A 19,562-nucleotide genomic window follows, 5' to 3' on the forward strand; every position below is an offset into this window, starting at 1 on the left:
ACTGAAATGAACCAAAAAACTGCTGATGAGACACTGTGTTTTTTTTTAATTCATGAACCCATGTAACAAACTTTTATTTTGTGTGTCAGGCACTGTATTAAGTATTGGAAATTTAATGGTGAATAAAAAGAAGACATGATTCTCTCACAGAGTTTACTGTCTCCTGAAGGAAGCAGTTACTGAATGAGCAGTCATAGACATAGATACAGAAATACAATGCAGTGAGGAGGGTAAAGGAAAGATATGCAATGCCATGAGGACAACATAGTAGAGTGCCTGACTTGGTCTGCATTGGCAAGAACTCTTCCCTGCTGAAAGGAGGGCTAATCTTAAATGTGAATGATAAGGAAGCATTAACTGTGTGTGGAAAAGAAAAGAACATTCTAGGCACATACAAAGGCCCTGCAGCTGGAGTGAAAAGGTGCTTGTGGGGAATGGACAGGACAATGAATTTTGACATAGAAGACAAAGGCAAGCAGATAGTGCAATAAACCTCTAAATTCCTTCTCTTTTAATACTCCAAGCTGCCCTTTTAGTTTTGCTCTCATTCATCCATTTATTTTTTCATTGATTCATTCAGGAATTTAACAAATGATTAATCGATGTCATTATTCTGCCGCAGGCCCTACATTAGGTATAGGTACAACAGTAAATCCGTAGTCCCAGAACCAAGATCTCACAGGAAAAAAGGCAATGATGCCCAGGTGCTATACAGTCACAGAGGAAGAGCATGAACCTCTGTCTGTATTTAGGAAGCTTGTGGAGTACAGGATGTGGATGAAAAACAAGGTAATTTCAAGAAGAAAAACTGTGTACAAAGGTCCAGAGGCAAAGGAATGATTGGCAAGGGCAGGGAAACCTTGAGAGGCTCATTGGAGCTCCCATTGTAGACTATGAGATCCTGACTGGATGAAATGAAGGTAAAGAAGTAGGCAGTAACCAGTCCTGAAAGGGTCTTTTTTTATTTGAGAGAGAGAAAGAGAGCAGGGGAGGGGTCAGAGGAAGAATCATAAGTAGACTCCATACTCAGCACAGAGCCAGTGCAAGTCTTGATCCCATGACCTTGAGATCATGACCAGAGCTGAAAACAAAGAGTCAGGTGCTCAACTGACTGAGCCACCCAGGCGCTCCCTTACAGGGTCTTTTAAGCTGTGTTAAGAGTCTTGGGTTTTCCCCCATAAGAGTGATGGGAAGCCACTGAAAGACTGTAAGCAGGGAAGTTGGCATAATCAGATCTGTACTTTAGGGTGATTGTAATTATATCAATATGGAGCATAGAAAATTTACTAGGAAGCTACTGCAGGAATTGCTGAGAGATAATAATGGCCCATGATAAACTACTGGTAATATGAATGGAGAGATGGGGACAGATTTTATGGCTGCCAGGGAGCTGGAATTTATAGGAATTGTCATCTGATTAGATGTAGGGGGAAAGGAAAGTTGTTAAAAATGTCTTTTGAGATTCTGGTTTGGGCAACTAGGTAGACAGTGGTACCACTCAAAAGATAGAAAACAGAAAAATGAGTGACTTTCTTAATCATTGTATTTCTTTATCTGTAAAGCATCATTTTGATTATCTTACAGAGTTGCCTGCACTATACTAAGAACTAAATCCCTAGCCTAGATGTTCAATAAACATCAGCAGTTATTTTTATGTTCAAAGTTCCAGAGAAGCAGCTAACCACTGAAATTAGGAGACAATGTGGTTACCAAGAGTGTCAGAGAAGACGTTACAGGGCAATTGAGCTAGGCCCCATTGGGTAACAGATCACCAGAGCATAAATGGAGGGATGAGTGGTGGACAACATTTTTGGCAGAAAGCACAGCAGGCACAGGGCTCAAAGTCCTTCAAGAAACTGGAAGTGGTCCCCTGTTGCTGGATCATAGGACTTGTAAAGGGGATGGCAATAAATGAGCTACAAATTTAGGGGTTATGGAAGCCTGATAAACCAAGCTGAAGAGTTGGTGTGTCACCTTACAGGCCAGCACTGGCCAAAGTTTTTCTACAGAATGTAAGTCTCTTATAGAAGGTCAATATGGTTCAATTCATGTAGAAAATTCTGGTTTAAACAAAGTTAAATTAATTTTTTTAATACAGGACTTCTCAGAGATTTTCAATGTACATTGTAAACCTACAATAGAGGGATACATCATGATTTTATTTTTTCTCAAATTCCATACCTCTTTTCCCAGAACACCGATTAACACCTCAAAAGACATGGACAGTTGGCACCATCGGGTTTTGGAAATTCTGTTCTAGGCAAAGGGGAGCCATACAAGGATTTAAAACAATGAGAGAACCTGATCTGTGAGTTACAAAGATCATGCTCACTTAGTGAGGAGGATGGATTGGAAGGGGTAATGTCTGAAGGCCTAATGACCTTAAGAAGTTAAATGAGAGAATAAGATTGAAAATTTATACATGTCAAATAGGAGACAGCAGCAGACGGGACATGCATGAGTTTGCACAAGTGTGTGTGTGTGTGTGTGTGTGTGCATGTGTGCATGTGTGCATGTGTTCACTTAGAACAAGCCCCACCTGGTTGTTTGTAGAAGCTAGGGAAGCCTAAAAAAAAAAAAAAAAAGAAGCTAGGGAAGCCTTTATCAAAAAAAATTATGAAGCTCTTTCTCAACATGAGAAATTCTTATTCCAAAACTCTTTTGTATTTGGGATGTCTTTTGATCTTCCCATCATCCTCTGAGAGACTTTTAAAATCAGTTTCCCCAAGTGAGTGTCATAGAAGAGACTTGGCCACAGTTCACGAGCTGCTGAAAGGCAGATCCGGCCTCAGTCCTTCTCATTCCAACCCCAGGGCCATTTGCATCCCGTCATGTTCCTTTTCAGCAAAGACTTGAGCTACAGGTTGAAGGATATGTAAGACTTGCATCGGTTGAAAAATAGGCAAAAACTTTTTGGTTAGGAGGAGAAATACAAGAAAAAACACAGAAGCAGAAACACACATGGCACACAGGAAGTGCCAATCTGTTGCAGGCGAGAATCTTTCTGGGAGTCACCACCATCCTTCAGGGCAGGGCCAGCTCCAAGGGCATGTGACACGTATAATTGCACAAGGTCCCATGCTTGAATTAGTGCTCTGCTGTACTCTTGAAATTCCTAATACTTTTTGAACAAAGTACTCCATGTTTTTATTCTGGATTGGGTCCCACATATTATGTAGCTAGTCCTGCTTCAGATCTCCTTCAAGCATTTGAACTGTCTATTTTACCTTTGGGGGCTGTTCTCACTCAGCTGGATGTCTCTAAATTCTTACACTGTAAACACTTACAAGTGTTGTAACAAGTTACAAGTCTTACAGGTCAACATTTGACTAGTCTTTTATTTGCACATCAATTTCAGCATTTATCTCTGCAATCAAGTTGTGAATTCCTTACCAACACTTAAGAAGGCTCGTGCTAGGGGCCCCTGGGTGGCTCAGTCGATTAGGCATCCAGCAACCAACTCTTGATTTCAGCTCAGGTCATGATCCCAGGGTTGTGGCATTGAGGCCCAAATGAAGCCCTGCATCAGGCTCAGCTCTGAGCGGGGAGCCTGCTTGGGATTCTCTCTCTCTTCCTCTCTCTCTGCCCCTCCCCTGATCATGTTCTCTCTCCCTCTCTCTCTCTCTTGCTCTCTCTCTCTCAAAAACAGATAGAGAGATAGATAAAGAAGGCTGGTGCTAAGCACACAGTGGGCAGGTTGTAAATGTTTGATGTTGAATGACCATATGCCTCCATGATGCACCCACTGACATGGAGAGTTTGATACTCCCTGGTAATGAAACCATGGCTTTGAGTTTGCCTAAGAAAGGTATGGGGTGGGAGGAAATGAAGCAGAACTGCCAAAACAATTCAAGGATGAGAACCGGAGAAGTGAATAAATCTGGCTACGCGGACAACAACAGAGCATATACTCAGGACAGTATGCAGTGTCTCATACCAGCAGCTAACACTGATTGGGTGTGTATTAGGTGCTCTGGATTATTTTAAATATTGTATATATATTAACCCATTTAATGTTTACAACAACCTTATGAAGTAGATACTATTATTATCAGTATTTTGCAAATGAGATTTGAAGCACAGAGTGATTAAGTAAATTGCCCAAGATTATACTGCTGGGAAATATCATAGCCAAGATTTGAACTGAAGCAGTGTGTTTCTCAAAAGTCATGTCTTTGACTATTTGCCTCTTACACTGAGCTGACCCATTTTAGAAAGGAGTCTCACATCTGGCATTACTATTAAGGGCTATATATGTGAGAGCTATTATTACTCTCCATATAAAAATATGCATGGGAGGTGATGGCACTATAATTCTAAACTTGCATTTAATTTTGGACATTTTTTTGGTCCTAGGTTTTTTTTTTCCCCCTTCCTTTTCCTGTGCATGAAAGAGATAAAATGAGTCAGCATTTGGAAGCAGAAAGTCCTCTAAACTATGTTTTGTTTTTGTTTTTCTTCTGGGGAGAGAGTACAAATCTTCATCAAATTCTCAAAAAGGATCTGTGACCCTACAATGTTCAAGTCATTACTCAGGGCCTATTCTACTTTTCAGATACAAATTCATAAGCTTTGATTATCATACTTTGTTCACCCTTACAGCCCTGTCACATGCCAGATGGAAATTGCAGAGGTCTCTATTTGAGGCATGTTGAATATAATCATTTTCACTCTATATTTATTCCATAAATATTTATCGAGCTTTAAAACATATACAGACTTGCTTATAAATTCAAGGTCCATCTGGCTCTTGAATTTGGCTTCTATGTCTTATCTTACTAGTATGGTAACACCTAGAGTATTAACCTTGTTCGCATAACACTTTGAACTTTTCAAAAGGTTTTCCCATAGGATGAGCTAAGTTTATCAGGTGATATGTCCTGTAGTTTCCAAAAATGCCCTATACGTAGAAGTTTTCTTCTCAAGAAGGAGAAAATGACAGAATATGGTAGTGTAGGGAAAGGGTGATTTGTGCTGATTCTACGTGAACGTAAAGGCTTCCTTCCCGGACTTCTGCAGCTGAGGGTCAGGAGGATTGATGCAACCCCACCTGCATCCTTGCCTGGCCCACCTCGGGCAGAAAACTGGAGATGATGAGGTTGAAGAAGAGTATAGAGCTCTGGTATTCTCTTTTGTTCAGGGCTGGCCCCCATAACTTTTGAAGGAGAGTAATAGTAATTTCTCCCCTTGCTATTGACCTCAAAGTTCTGGGGAGTGACACCAACTTAATTTCCCATAACTTTAGCCTCTCAGAAAAAAGTGGCATGTCCCCCAAAACAAAGGTTGAGGAAAGTCATTGTGGAATGGTGAGCATGGGAGCCAGGACACCAGGGTCCATGCTCTCAGTCTGTCACTGGGTGATTCAGGCAAGTCAGTTCTTTTCATGAAGCCTTAGTTTTCTCTTCAGCAAAATGGTAGGCTAGACCTGCCATCTGTAAGATCTGTAGATCTGTAAGCCACCTTTTAGTGTGAGACTTGCTGGGTATGTGTTTAGCATTACCTAGAGCTAGTCAAACCAAAAGTTTAAGGGCAGAGTTCCCAAGACTGTCCTCACTTCCAGCATCTACTGCAAACTGGGGGTGGTGGTGGGGGGGGGTTTCCAAAACTACCTTTAGTTTTAATAATTTGCTAGGCCTCACAGAACTCACAGAAAGCTATTATATTTCTGGTTGCAGTTTGTTACAGGGAAAGGATACAGATTAAAAGTAACCAAAGGAAGAGATGCCCAGGGTAGAGTCAGGGAGGGTTCTAAACTTGGAGTTTGTCCTCAGGACACATTAACCCCCCTCCAGTGATGTATGACAACATGTGTAGAGTATTGCTAACCAGGGAAGCTTAACTAAGCTTGGTGTTCAGAATTTTTATTGGAGTTCTATTATATATGATTAATTGATTGATTGATTGCTCATATGGTTGAACTCCATCACCAGGTCAATTGATAGCTCATGACCCAAATCCTCAACTCTAAATCACAAGGTCTTTCTGGTGTGGACAGTGTCCCCCCCCCCCCCACCCCATTAAACTGTTGAATGTGGCAGCCCCCTCCCTAAAAACAAAGATATAGCTATCAGGTCTGACATACGTTACTTCCCAGAAGCCTAGGGCAAAAGCCAGGCCTCTCTTTGGGCAAGGCCAAATTTTTTTTTACTACATAAGCATGCTATATTTGTTGTTCATTAATATTCCCTCCCGATAGATCTTCATTACTAAGCAAACACACGTGAACTCTTTCATTCTTTCAAAAAGTACATTCGAGTAACCAATCTGTGCCAGGCACTGTCCTAGGCGCCAGATACAGAAAAGGAGCAAAAACATTCCTGTCGCCCTGGAAATTGGGGTCTATTGACGTGATAACCAAAGCCAAATACATATGTACAGTCAGGCAGCACTATGGGGATACAGAGTGCTGGGAAGAAGGAGTGCTATTTTATTTTATATGGTCCAAGAAGGTAGCTCAGAAAAATTGATACTGGAGCAGACACTGGAATGAGGTGAAGCTCTTTGCTCTGCTGCTGTCTGAGGGAAGGCACTCGGGACAGAGGCAACAGCAGGTGTGGAGGTCCTGGGACAGGAGTGCTCTTCCTGGTGTGTTGGGCAGACAATAAGGACGCCACTGAGCCTACCTGGGAGGCTGGAAGGCGTAGGGAAGGGACTTGAAGTGAGTTGTTAGTGCTTCAGGTAAGAAGCAGAGGCAGGAGGAAGGGGAGGGTGTGTGGGAAGAACAAGGACAGAGCTATAGCTGGGGCCAAATCTTAACAGCATTTTAAGAAAGTTTTACTCTGAATGTGTAGGAAGCCAATAAAGGGCTTTGAGTAGAAAAGTGACATGAAGTGATTTGCATTTAAAAGGACCATTCTGCCTGCTGCATAGAAACCATTCTGTAGGGGGTGAAGGAGGAATCACAGGCTCACTCAGCTGGCTCCTTCCAGTCTTGAAACAGTCATGGTGATAAGAGATGGTGGTTGGCCCTCAGAAGCAGCAGTGGATGTGGTGAGAAGTGGCTGGGTTCTGGATGTGTTTTGAAGCTTTGCTGAGGGAAGGATGTGGGGAATGAGAGAGGAACCAAGTAATAGGAAGGGGGAGCCCATGGACTGGGAGTATGGTCAGTGAAATACCAGATCAGCTGTGAGTGATACGAGTCTAGAGGTCAGAGGAGACTGGTTTTCAAAATCCAAGTGTGGGGTCTTGGATGACCCCATGAGACTGGATGAGGTCCCCTGGGACTGGATTGTGGATAGAGGAATCCAAGAACTTGGGAGTCTAGGGTATGTGTACGTGTAGACATCAGACAGTGGGTAGCAGGAGGGTGGAGAGAGGTGCCGGGAATTAGTGAGGAGAGCATGTTAGGAAGGAAGAAGCTCTCAGCTGCACACACAAAACTGTACATGTGTGTTAGAGGTAATGGCACATCTAATTGAGTCAAATCTTCAGAAATTAATCCACTGATCACGTGACCCCAGAATTCCATTCTCTAATCCAACGTAAAAGAATGAATCGCCCTCAGCCAGATTCCTATCACTATATCTTTAAATTTCTCCACCTTTAGTGGTCATGACAGAGTCCAGGTACCCAGCTATGGGAATCCTTTTTTTTTTTTTTTTTTTGGCAGTGAAATCTGCGATTTGGCTGGAATTGAAGCCACAGGCCTGTAAGAGCCCCTATTACAGTGGCTGAATTACACATTTCTTGCTATCTATTTTATACGGTTATGTGGTGTCATTTCAGCACTTTTAGAATCTGGTTCTCTTTTTCCTCTATTAGTTCAGCTTACTAGTTTTAAGGGAAAATGCAGATTGAGTTCAACTGTACTACTGTATTTTTTTTTTAATTTTTTTTTCAACGTTTATTCATTTTTGGGACAGAGAGAGACACAGCATGAACGGGGGAGGGGCAGAGAGAGAGGGAGACACAGAATCGGAAACAGGCTCCAGGCTCTGAGCCATCAGCCCAGAGCCTGACGCGGGGCTCGAACTCACGGAGCGCGAGATCGTGACCTGGCTGCAGTCGGACGCTTAACCGACTGCGCCACCCAGGCGCCCCTGTACTACTGTATTTAATGTATGTATATGTATATGTGCATGTGTCTAAGTATTTTTATCATATTCAGTTTTATTACTTTAAATATAGTTGTGAGAGTCCTTGTATTAATGTTGCTTGGTTTGATTTTAGCGTGACAATCTTATTCAAGTCTTTCGTAGATGAAAAGTTCTCTTTGAAGGAATACAATAAAACTCATTTTGTGAACAGAACGTTTTGGAAAACTTTATACTTTTGCTGTAGTCACTAGGCATGTGGTGTTATTGAGCCCTAGAAATGTGGCTCCTTCTGAGAGGCACTGTGTATGTAAAATACACACTAGATTTCAAAGACTTGGAATGAAAAACAGAGTAAAATTAGATTATTAATAAATTCATATTGATTATATGTGGAAGTCATAACATTTTTGATACATTAAAGAAAATATCTTTGTTCCAACACTTTTTAAAACATTAAAAAATATTATTAAAATTATTTCACCTGCTTATTTTCACTTGCTAATGTAGTAACTACTTACAAATGTAGCCTGCATTACATTTCTATTGGAGAGAGTAGTTTTGTGCCTTTGGTAGCATATACATTTATACCCATGTCCCAATTTTCTCATGTAGAGAAAATGATTTTTGACCTTTTCAATACAAGGTTTCACCTGAAAAAGTGTTTCTTAACATTAAAAAACTTTAAAAATTTTCTTATTACAAAAATAATACACGTCCTAAATTTTCTTTGACAAAAATATGAACAACAAAGATAACCACACATAACCACCACACAGTACATTTATATATTGATTTTGACAAACACATATTTTTCCACACTTTTTTTTCACCAGGAAAGGGGAAATTGGTCGGTATACATTGTTTTTTGACTTTCTCAACAATGTAACATAGGCGTCTATCCTTGTCATTACATACCTTTAAATTTTTCCTGCGCCAATATTAGCCCAAAGGATATATCATCCTCCAAGAAGCAACAGTGGCTTATGATAGCAGAGATTTTTAAATCTTTAATAACAGCTTTATTGAGATACTATACCATACAAATTCACTTTTTTAAAGTATGCAAGTCAGTGGTTTTAGTATATTCAGAGTTATGCAACCGTTGCCCTTATTTCATTTAGAACTGTTTCATCACCCCGGAGAGAAACCCCTAATCCATAAGCATTTACTCCCATTCCCCCACCCAGTCCCTGGCACCTAATCTACTTTCTATCTCTATGGATTTGCCCATCCTGAATATTTCACATAAATGGAATCATATAAGGTCTTTTGTCACTTAGTATGTTTTCACCACTGATCCATGTTGTAGCATGTATTGGTACTTCATTACTTTTTATAGCTGAATGATAATTCATCCCCTGGATATGTTTCACTTTATCCATTTATTAGCTGATGAACATTTGGACTATTTCCACTTTGGGGCTATCCTGAATAATGTCGCATCGTGAATAGTCATCTATAGGTTTTGGTGTGAACAAGTGTTTTCTCTTCTGTTGGGTATATACCTAGAAGTGACGTTGCTGGGTCATATGCTGTGTTTAACAATTTAAAGACCTGTCAAACCATTCATTGCTGCACCATTATACAATCCCACAAGCAGTGTGCAAAGGTTCCAATTTTGCCACAACTTCACCAACACAATAGTAAGTGATTTTCAACTTAGAGGATATTCATTCATAAGAGAGACAAATCAAAATCGCTTTCAAAAGAGTGACTTTGGGGTGCCTGGGTGGCTCAGTTGGTTACGCGTTTGACTTTGGCTCAGGTCATGATCTCATAGTTCGTGGATTCAAGCCCCGCGTCGGGCTCTGTGCTGACAGCTTGGAGCCTGGAGCCTGCTTCGGATTCCGTGTGTGTCTCTCTCTCTGCCCCTTTCCTGCTCATGCTCTCTGTCTCAAAAATAAATAAAACATTAAAAATTGTTTTTCAAAAAAGAGTGACCTTAACCCACCCCAACACACACACACACACACACACACACACACACACACACACACACACAGAGTGCCAGGTTTGATTTTGGGTATCTTATTTATCTCTATCAGTCTCAGTGAAGTGGAGATAATAACAGTACTTATGAGGGCTGCTATTAGAATTAAATGAGATGATGCTAGTAAAACCCCTTGCACAGCACCTAGTACATAATATATGCTCAATAAGTGAAGTGCTAGCTATTAATATTTTATCAATGTCTCAATATTTTTCCATTATGTGTACCCACCATAATTTGCCTAGTCAATTCTATTGTTGGACATTTAGGTGGTTTCCAGTTTTCATGACCAGAAACAATGCTCTGAGAAATGACCTGATGGCTAAATTTTTGCCCACATCTATGATTATTTTCTTAGGATAAATTCTGTAAAGTGTTATTGCTGGGGCATATTAAAGAAATTTGAAAGATATTTCCCAATATATATTCTTGTCTGAGTTATGTGAAGTTTTCTTTTGAGAAAGGTAATCAGGAACTACCCCTTGAGTATTGCCAAACTGGTTTTGTAAATCCTCACCTATACCTAACAAATATTATGCAAATTAAAACTATCTTGAGTAAGACAGTCTAAATTTAACTCCGAAACCATTGAATGAGAAAAGGTACAAGAGGATATCAGGTCTCATCCTCTCAGATCTGGGCTCTTGGATTTTTGTTCCTCTTCTCCCATTGTGTTAATATCCTAATGAGACATGTTGAAGAGTTATCAATGAAACCAGGCAGAATGGATGCTTCTGTTTTGCATTTAGGCAAATCCAGGTCCAAAGTAAGGAGGCAGTGGAGCTTGAACAGTAGAAAAGGATGATTCATGGAGAATGGGCGTGCACCTGACGTTGCTTATGTGGTCAGGTCCCTTATAGGGGCAGCCTCTTCCAATTGCATATCCAGCCTGGGGAGGATCACTCAAAGGCTTCCGTTTCCTCTGATGGATATGGGAAATCTTCACAGTAAAGGTAGGATTTTAAGACATTTAGCATTATGGCTCAAGTTTGGCTGCGTGGTGGGATGCTCTGGAATTTGACACAGATTGGGAGATTGGAGATTCCAATTGAGAATTGGAAGGAACTTTGTGTAGATGGCAGGGATGGGCAGGAAGATATATCAGCGAGTACTGCGTTGCTATTAGTGTGCTGGTAAATGGTTAACAATCAGCTCTCAAAGCAAACAACAAAAAACCCAAAGCCCTGATTTATATATGTTTTTTTTTTTTAATTTCCACAATACAAATATCCCACCAAGGCAGATTTCAGATTTTAAGCTACCAACATGATGTCCCTCACAGCAGAGCTGGAAATAGATGTGTGTAATCGGCCCATTCGGCTCTCAATAGCCAGTACGTAGCGGTTCCAGCATGCCACTGTTTATTTGCATAAATTACTCCACTTGGATAACTGAAGGAACATTTTACTCTGTGAAATCCATTAAGTATCCAGAATCTAGATTTAATACATTTTTAGAGCAAAATGTTTTGCTTTCTTTTCCTAGGTTAAATGCCATATCAAAGGTTCCCTTATGTGGTGTTCTTACCTATGGTAGCATGCACAAAAAGGAATTATAAACCTCACTAGAAGCTCAGGAGGTTACCCACTGGACAATCAACATATAAGCCACCTGAGACAGAGAGTTGAACACTCGGTGCTTATTGATCCTAGAGAGGGATTTTGTACAATTCCACAACAGAGAAACGTGATTAGGTCTGCACGTATATAGGCTAATCCTAATTCCAAAGGACTTTGTGGCTTATAGAGGGCTTTTTGCAAGATGGTAAAATTTCCTATACCCAGTTTCTAGTTGTTCATTAAGACGGATTGATAGGTAGTGAAACTCAGATCTCTAAGTCACTTTTGTTCAGTTAAATGATGCCCTTTAGTGCATCTCTCCAATTCTGTGCTGATAGAGACCCCCAGGAGCCACTAGGAGGGAGAAGTGGCATCTCAGCCCTAAGCAGTTAGGCTGTCTGTACAGCAACTCAACAACCCTGTGAAGGAGTTTCTATTATTTTCTTCTATTTTGCAAATACAGAGGAACAGAGATGTTAAATTACTTGCCAAAGGTCATGAAATTTATAAATGCCTGAGCTGGGATAAACCAGGACTGCCTGACACCTAAAGCCTCTATTAAGAATCTCCAGACTGGCTTAGGTCAGAGGTTTTAATAAAATTGTAGATATTTATTGTGTTAATTGGACAGGATGACCTGAAAGGTTTCAGTGTAAGGCAGCACTAACCTAACCGGGGTGAGGGTATATGACAGTGTTGGGGGAGGGGGGCCATGACAAGGGTGAGAAAAAAAAAAGAACGTGTCTACATGCCCTGATGCCGAATTGTGTAATCTAAGAAGCCTGTGTATTTGTAACGGGCCTTTTTTGTGAATTCAGTCAGCCTTTCAAAGTGTCTTCTGCCCCTTTTGTAGCTTATGGCTCCCTTTACATAAACTGTAAATTAGACACTAAGTTCCATGACAGCCGACTGACTATATATTTTATGCGTGGATATTGCTGATACAGTCCCATTCTAGTGGCTGAGACAGTGGGTGCTTTTCTATTTGTTCCTTACTGATGGTGGGATGATTGTAAATATCCAACAAGTAACAACAGTATGTTCTTTCCAAGATCATTCAGTCCACGATCTCATTAAATCCTCACAGTAACTCCATGAGGTAGATACCCTTTTTCTCCCTAATTTAGAGGTTTAAAAAATACCTTAGGGGAAATTTGTAACTTACTCAAGGACACAATAATAAGTGCCAGAGACTCATCAGCTTTGCTTGATATCAGAGCCTTAGCACTTAACATTATGCTATAGTCTGTTGATTGATAACGCATTTGTTGCATCTCTAAGAAAGCTCATGTTTTAAGATCGGATGAAAGAATTTCAGTTCTGTGAAGAAAGGGACTGTTTTGTTTTAACTTTATCCCCATATATTGCTCAGTAAATATTTTTGGTCCGTATACATATAAGAATGGGTAGGACAATTACTTCCATTGGAATAGGACTTACTAGAGTAGAAGATTACTGCCTCACAACAGGTTTTGTTGTTGGGTGTTGTTTGTTTTGGTTTGGTTTTGCAAGAATTTTAATAAGGATTGAGCTATGAAACCTAAATATTACAATATTTGCTGAACTGGAGAAATTCCATAATTAATTCACTGAAGAAATATTTATTTACATCCATTCAGCAAATATAATGGAGCACCTACTAAGCACCAGACATTTAATATAGGAGATATATTAGGAACGGTTGATAATAATGAGGAAACAACTATTACAGAATGTGGTGATCCATGAGGAAGACCCCCCCCCCCCCACCCTCCACCAAAAAATATAACAAGATGTAGAGACCGAAAATACCTGAGGAAGAGACTGTGGTCTGGTCATGTAACGCCTCAGTGAAGTAAGGACAGTTCAGCTGACATGCTGGAGAATGCCAAGAACATGAGGAAGGAGCTTAGGGAATGGCATGTGCAACTTTCAAAAGCTTGTGGAAAGAATTTGACATATTGGAGGACTAGAAAGTTCAGCAGGTCTTCTGAGAAATGGTCTATACTGTCCTCTTACCACCACAGGATTGTACGGGACTTCTTTACCTTACCTTTACCGTTACCTCCTTTACCACACATCATTGTGTTCAAGCACAAAGCCAACAGTCCTTTTGGTTTTGAGCCAGGGTCTAGTCTCCATTGATCATGGGAGAAAAGAGTGGTCCACAAAGTTGAAATGTTGGAGTCAACGTAATCCATGGAGATCTCTCTGTTTTTCCGGGATCGTTGAATAAATAGAGGAGGTATTTTGCTGGAAACATGAAAAGGAAGCTTCATCTATGCAGGGGATATTTCTCCCATTGGTTAGAGTGGAAAATTACTCAAGCACAAATCTGACCAGTGGGCCTACCCAGTTCATCATGCAGCTCTGTTCCAAGGTAGCCCACATTCCAGGAAGATAAGGGGAGAACTTGCAAATACTGTCCCAAGGTCTCCTGTCATACCTTTAGGTCATTTCAACAGAAGGCACACTGTCTTCTTACCACTTTGAGAGGAACTTAGCGTTTTCCCACCTCTGCCTGCCCCTTCCCCATAACGCTGATCGGCAAGAGAAGCTGAACTGTGTAACTGCAGATGAGCCGACCACCGGAGACCTGGTGATGGGTCCAGTTCATCATGTGGAGGAACCAACCATGAGTTGAGGCTGAAGTGGTGGGTTAAATTTGTTACTGGAATTTCATTTGTGAAATTTGAACAAGTAGTCAAACAATTCTGTGAGCCTTAGCCACCAGACGAGCATAAAATGAAATCCATCGTAAGCTGAACTTCCCTTAAAAATTACATCAAAGAATATTTCTACTCTCTTCTTCATCTGGCTTTCTGGAGATGGGGACGGTGCCATTTTCCATCTGCCGGAAGCATCCACTCTCTGTGGAAATCTAATGGCGATTCCCAACCTCGGTTAAAAACTTGTTTTCCCATGTTTTTAAACTGCAAATACTTCCTAAATTGTGTGAGCCGAAGCATTGTATGTATATAATTAACTCACAGGTCCCTCTGGGCTCATCTAGCTCAACTTGTGGAGTTTAACTGAGCAAGACGTTTGCTGATGTCTCTTCCTGCAGCGACACCCACTGAAACAAATACCTTCTACAAGTGGAAAAATGGGCAAATTTCTTTTCCAGTTTGGCTTTACGAAGCTGTGATGTTCGTGATGTTTACTGGTTTCATAACAGTAGTGATCAAATTTTCTTTCAAGTACAGGTTTTGTAATTTTCGAAAACGTGGGGGAGAGGGTGGTGGGGGGAAGGTGGGGAATTTTGCATTTTCCTCCTAGGTGAAGCAGGGAGGCAGGCCTCTTTTTTTGTATTAATTGGATCCTCGAAGTCCCCTCAGGGTAGCAGTGGCTCTCTGTGGGCACAGGCCCCAAGGCACCTTCCGTGTTGGGAGCAAATATGAGCGGTTCCTGCAGGGTTGTGCCTTGTTCACAAGCAAGACCTACAGCCGGGCCTGCAGCGTTTGTCCAAAACAAAGCGCAAAGGGCTAGGGAAGGTGGACTTTTCCAGAGTGACTGTGTTGGCTAGCTTCGTAAGTCAGCCCTCTGCTTCCCTCTGCCTGCGTGGACACAGACGCCCACAGTTAGAAGCGGGTGTTGACTCTGTTTGGAATGGGGAAGTCGGACGTGGTGGCAGAAAAGTTCTGGCCCCTGCCCCGCTTTCTATTCCTAGCACAGGAGGCTTCAATTAAGCCATGGCAGCCCTTCTTCCCATTCTCTCCTCGCCGAGGCTTCCAACCCCAGGCCTCGCCCTTTAACTTGATTGAGGCACCGCAGACCTCGCACAGGGGTGAGCAGAAAGGGACCTGGATGCAATCTCCCTGCCTACCCAAGAGGGACCTACTTCTCTCTGCGGTGCTGAAGCGCAGGTGTCCGGAGCACGGCAGCGAGCGGGGGACTCCGGGGGCTAGAGAAAAACGCCGCCCTTGGCTGCGTGGCGCCGGAGGAGGGCGGTTGCCGGAGCGCGTCTCTGGTTTTCACGTGAACCCGCCAGCTCGCTGCTTTGCTGCCCAGGTGCCGGTTCGCGGCTGCGTGCGCCCCACTGCAGCAGAGAGCAGCCGCAGCCTCTGCCTCGGCCACCAGCGCGGCTGGGGAAGAGTCCTGGGGCTGCTGACGCGGTTGGGAGGAGCCTCGCCTTTAATGCACCAGCCGCCTCCAGCCTCCTCCTGCAGCAGCGGCAGCGGCTGCGAGTGCGCGCGTGTGGGTGTGAGGGCGAGTGCGCTGGCGCCGGCCGCAGCGCCCTGCCCAGCTCCCCGCCGCCTTCCTCACCCCCGCCGGCCGGAGCCGCCCTCCCGTGGGACCGGCACCCTGCTCCGGGCCGGGCCAGCCCGAATCCGGCCCCTGCCGTCTCGCCACTGCAGCTCGGGTCCAGAAAGGCACCATTTTGTCGCGGCCGCCCGCTCTCCCAGGGGGAGGAGGGACCTTTTTTGCATTTTGGAGCGGCTGCCAACGTGGGGAACCTGTTGGGCATCTCCCCAGCCCGGCTTGTGAGCGCCTCCCGGGCGGCGGGCGGGCCCGGACCCCTCGGGGCACGGCGCATCTTGGCACCCGGCGGCAGCGGAGCCGGGCGCAGCATCCTCGCTGGGAATTGGAGCTGGAGTGAGCGCACCGCGGGAGGAGCCGCCGCAGCCTCGGAGATCCCGAGTGGAGGAGGTGACAGCTCCATTGCCGGGTTTTTATTTTTTTTCTCTCCGCCTCCCCGTCTCCTCCTCAGGCTCGGACCATGGTGCAGTCCCACCGGCTCCCCTGCCCCCCTCTCCTGTGAGACTGGCTGCGGGGAGGGATCATGGATACTTGTCTGCCGGCTTCTGGTTCCCACGCAAGTAAGCCTGCTGTCAATGGAGGAGGACATTGATACCCGCAAAATCAACAACAGTTTCCTGCGCGACCACAGCTATGCGACCGAAGGTAACGCCAGCCCCGCCGCATTCCGCCGCTGGGGCCGGGGCGCAAGTTGCGGATCGCCGGGCTCGGCGGGCAGCTGGGCGCCGAGCGGCGGAGACTCCTCCGGGCCCGGGGCTGGGGCGGGGGCTCGGCCCGCGGGGGCAGCGGCCGGTGCGCCCCACATCCATCCGGGCTCCGCGAGACGAGCCCGGCGTTCAGCAGCAGGTGGACCCGGCGCCCACGGGAGTTAAAATGGCCCTCGGGGATTAGGCTTTTCAGGGTGGGGCTCCCGACTGGAAAAATGACCCCCTGAAGGCAGATAACCCCTCCCCCGAGATGTTTGCCGGAGTCTTGCGGGGGAGACGAGGAAGGGGCCCGGAAGGATCGTAGGTCTTCCCCTCCCTGAGCGGAATGATGTTGTGTCTCTCGGTGGCTGCAGGGAGGGCATGGTTTCATTTCCTGCCCGTCTCTCTCTCCGGCCGGGTTACCTGCTCAGACAATCAGAAGCCCAAAGGGCCTTTTGCAAAGGGGCGAGCCCCTCTCCCCTTGGAGGTGCATTAGCAAGAACTAAAAAGGTAGCTGGGGAGCCGCTTTCCAGCAGCGAGCGAACGAGTCCGACACGTGGGGCGAGCAATGCGATCAGTGGGGCCTTTAAAATCACCATTATGAATTCTGCAGCAGTAGTTTCTGCTGAATCAACAGCCAGCAGAAAGCAAGAGGGTTCAGTAAGCTGAGCTTTGCCAAGAGGTGAAATTGTCGTGTCTCTCTCTCTCTCTCTCTCTCTCTCTCTCTCTCTCTCTCTTTCTCAGCGTGTTCTGGCATTAGCAGGCAGGCACGGAAAGTCAGCAGGTGGAATCTCATTCTGCCTTTTGTGTGTGAATAGAGAGTAGAGGCATTTTTTCCCCCCAAATGCCTAAACTTTTACATCTTCGGTTTCATTTTCTACCTGTAGGCCCTTTCCTTAACCGCGCATAGAAAGTGTTGCATTATCACGTTGTAATATCCACGTGAGAAAACGTGTGTGAAGGGGCTTTAGGAAAATGTAGCAAGGTATGTTAATTTAAGATGATTCTTGTTATGCTTGGATACTAAATTTTCTATAATACTTAATCAGATCAATACTCCCAGGAAAAATGTGATGGGGATGGGGTAAGAAAGGAGTTCAAACTCTGAAAGAAATAAAGAAGCACACAATGTGGGGGCAAAGGTGGCATCGTCCATAAACATCTCTGTAAATTTTAGATTAAAAAGAATGCCCAGTGCTGTTGAAATATATTCTCCATTCATCATCATTATTGGAAAGCATCCAGCCTAATATGTCCATGGTGCTAGACAGATTAAGCAGACTTGTATGTGCTCTGGCGTTCAGGAGCTTAGAGATGGCTTTTAAGATGTTCAGCCTGTCCCTCCCCCATACAACCACCATACTCGCTGGTTCTTGTTATTTGCAGGCTGACAAGGTGGCTCTAAGATGTTCTTTCTCAGTCTTAAGTGCTTTGTCACTGACTCATTTACCAGGTAGATTAGGACTTGCTGTGTGTCTGAGCATGTTATCCAAGACAGAAGTTGGCCTTGGGTCTATTGGTTTTTGGGGGGGATGTTTCTTTCTGTTTGTGACAACAAAGAAAGAGGGCTGTCTTCGTATTTTCTTCTGTGTTGTATTATGCCTCTAAGTGCCGACACAGGAAACTTACTGAGCTGGGAAGATGGGCAAATTGGGGCCGTGTGTATAGGGCCATGATAGGAGTATCATCTTAGTGCTTTCAGGGCCTTAGATATTACCTAATCTCTGTTCTTATTTTATGGTGTTTTGGGGAACTCTGATTCTGGTTAAAATCTCTGGGTTCATATAGTCAAAACTGAGGCATGAGTTTATAGCAAAGAGCTCTCTCAAATGTTTCTAAATCAATCTCTCAGGAAATTCTATCACACACACGTAACAATGAAAACTAAACAAAACCTTTATTTCACAGTAAACCTTCAGGTTTCTTGATCTTAGTGAAAGTCTGGTAAGAAAAAAAAAATGGAACTTGGAAAATGTAAATGGCAGAAGTTGGGTAGAGAGGGAAGTTCTCTTTTCCCAATAGATGTGGTCTTCATCTATTCATTTTAGGGACCATTCATGCAGTGGTGCTGGCCAGAGGGGGGATAGTCCATCCTTGTCTTCTGATGAATACCTTGGAAGTGCCAAGTACACCAGGAAAGATCACCAGATCAAAATAGTCTTTGTTCAAATCCTGTTAGTTGAGGGCTTGCCCCCAAAGTTCCTTCCTCCTTTATTAAATCCACTGCCTCCATAATCTGACCTTAGTTTCTGGGTCCTTCTATGGACTTCGCTTTTCTTTTGTCTTCTTTAATATTTTGGCATTTTCCTACCTAGCCAGATATGTCAGGGTTTGGTGGGTTTTTGTTTTTTTTTCTTTTCCTCCAAAATCTCCTTCACATTTATCTCTGAATTTTTCTTTGCTTTGCTCAGATCATTCCACACTGCAGTATTCTATTTAAAGCTGAAAGGTTTTTGCTGTGTAGTTAGTGTGAAGGACTCTAAGCTCAATTTGCATTGTAAGTGGTAGCTGCGGGCAAGTTCCGCCAGCTAAGAGCAATGCAAATGCTAAAGGACACTTTTACCCAAGCTCTCCCCTCTTATTTTCTCTCTCTCTCCCTCCTCCCTCTCTGTCTCTCTCCCTCCCTCCCTCTCTTCCCTCCCTCCCCTCCCTCCCCTCCCTCCCTTCCCTCCCATGGGGAAGAAAAAAGATTGCATGATGTGTATTTATTAAAGATATTTCCTATGACTCTTTTATTCTGGGCATCAAAGTTCCCACCTTCACCAATCTTCCTCTGTCTTTTTTCCCTTTTTAAAGTTAACATCTTTGAGCATCTTCTATTTTCAGTGCACTTGCTGAGCTTTTTAAATAGAGCATTTCAATATCTCCAAGTCCTGCTAAGTAGATGCTATTAACATTTTCAAATAAGGAAACTGGGCAACTGAGGCCCACAGATGATACTCATTTGTGAGGGTCACACAGATGAGCAGAAAGCTTGTCTTCAAACTCAAGACCCTTTTTAGGCATATGCGCCTCCATGAGGAAATGCTGCACTGCCTCATTTTCTTTCCTT

General features: G+C 43.7%; 1 protein-coding gene across 9 annotated transcripts in view; it reads left to right on the top strand.

The window, feature by feature from the left end:
* PPP2R2B (protein phosphatase 2 regulatory subunit Bbeta) overlaps nt 1-19,562 on the top strand; it is a 515,907-nt gene that overhangs the window by 224,409 nt on the left and 271,936 nt on the right. For 3 of the 9 annotated variants that reach the window (XM_040453529.1, XM_040453555.1, XM_040453547.1), the window contains one exon: nt 16,276-16,469. The exons of 4 other annotated variants lie outside the window; for them this stretch is intronic. In XM_040453529.1, the coding sequence (XP_040309463.1) occupies nt 16,276-16,469 (194 nt within the window). Of the gene's footprint in view, nt 1-15,702; nt 16,470-19,562 lie in introns of those variants that run through there. 2 more of the 9 variants (XM_040453537.1, XM_040453574.1) reach the window with 2 other exon arrangements.

This window comes from Herpailurus yagouaroundi, unplaced genomic scaffold (assembly GCF_014898765.1).
Source record: "Herpailurus yagouaroundi ecotype Mexico unplaced genomic scaffold, PumYag 29, whole genome shotgun sequence".
NCBI classification, from domain to species: Eukaryota; Metazoa; Chordata; class Mammalia; order Carnivora; family Felidae; genus Herpailurus; species Herpailurus yagouaroundi.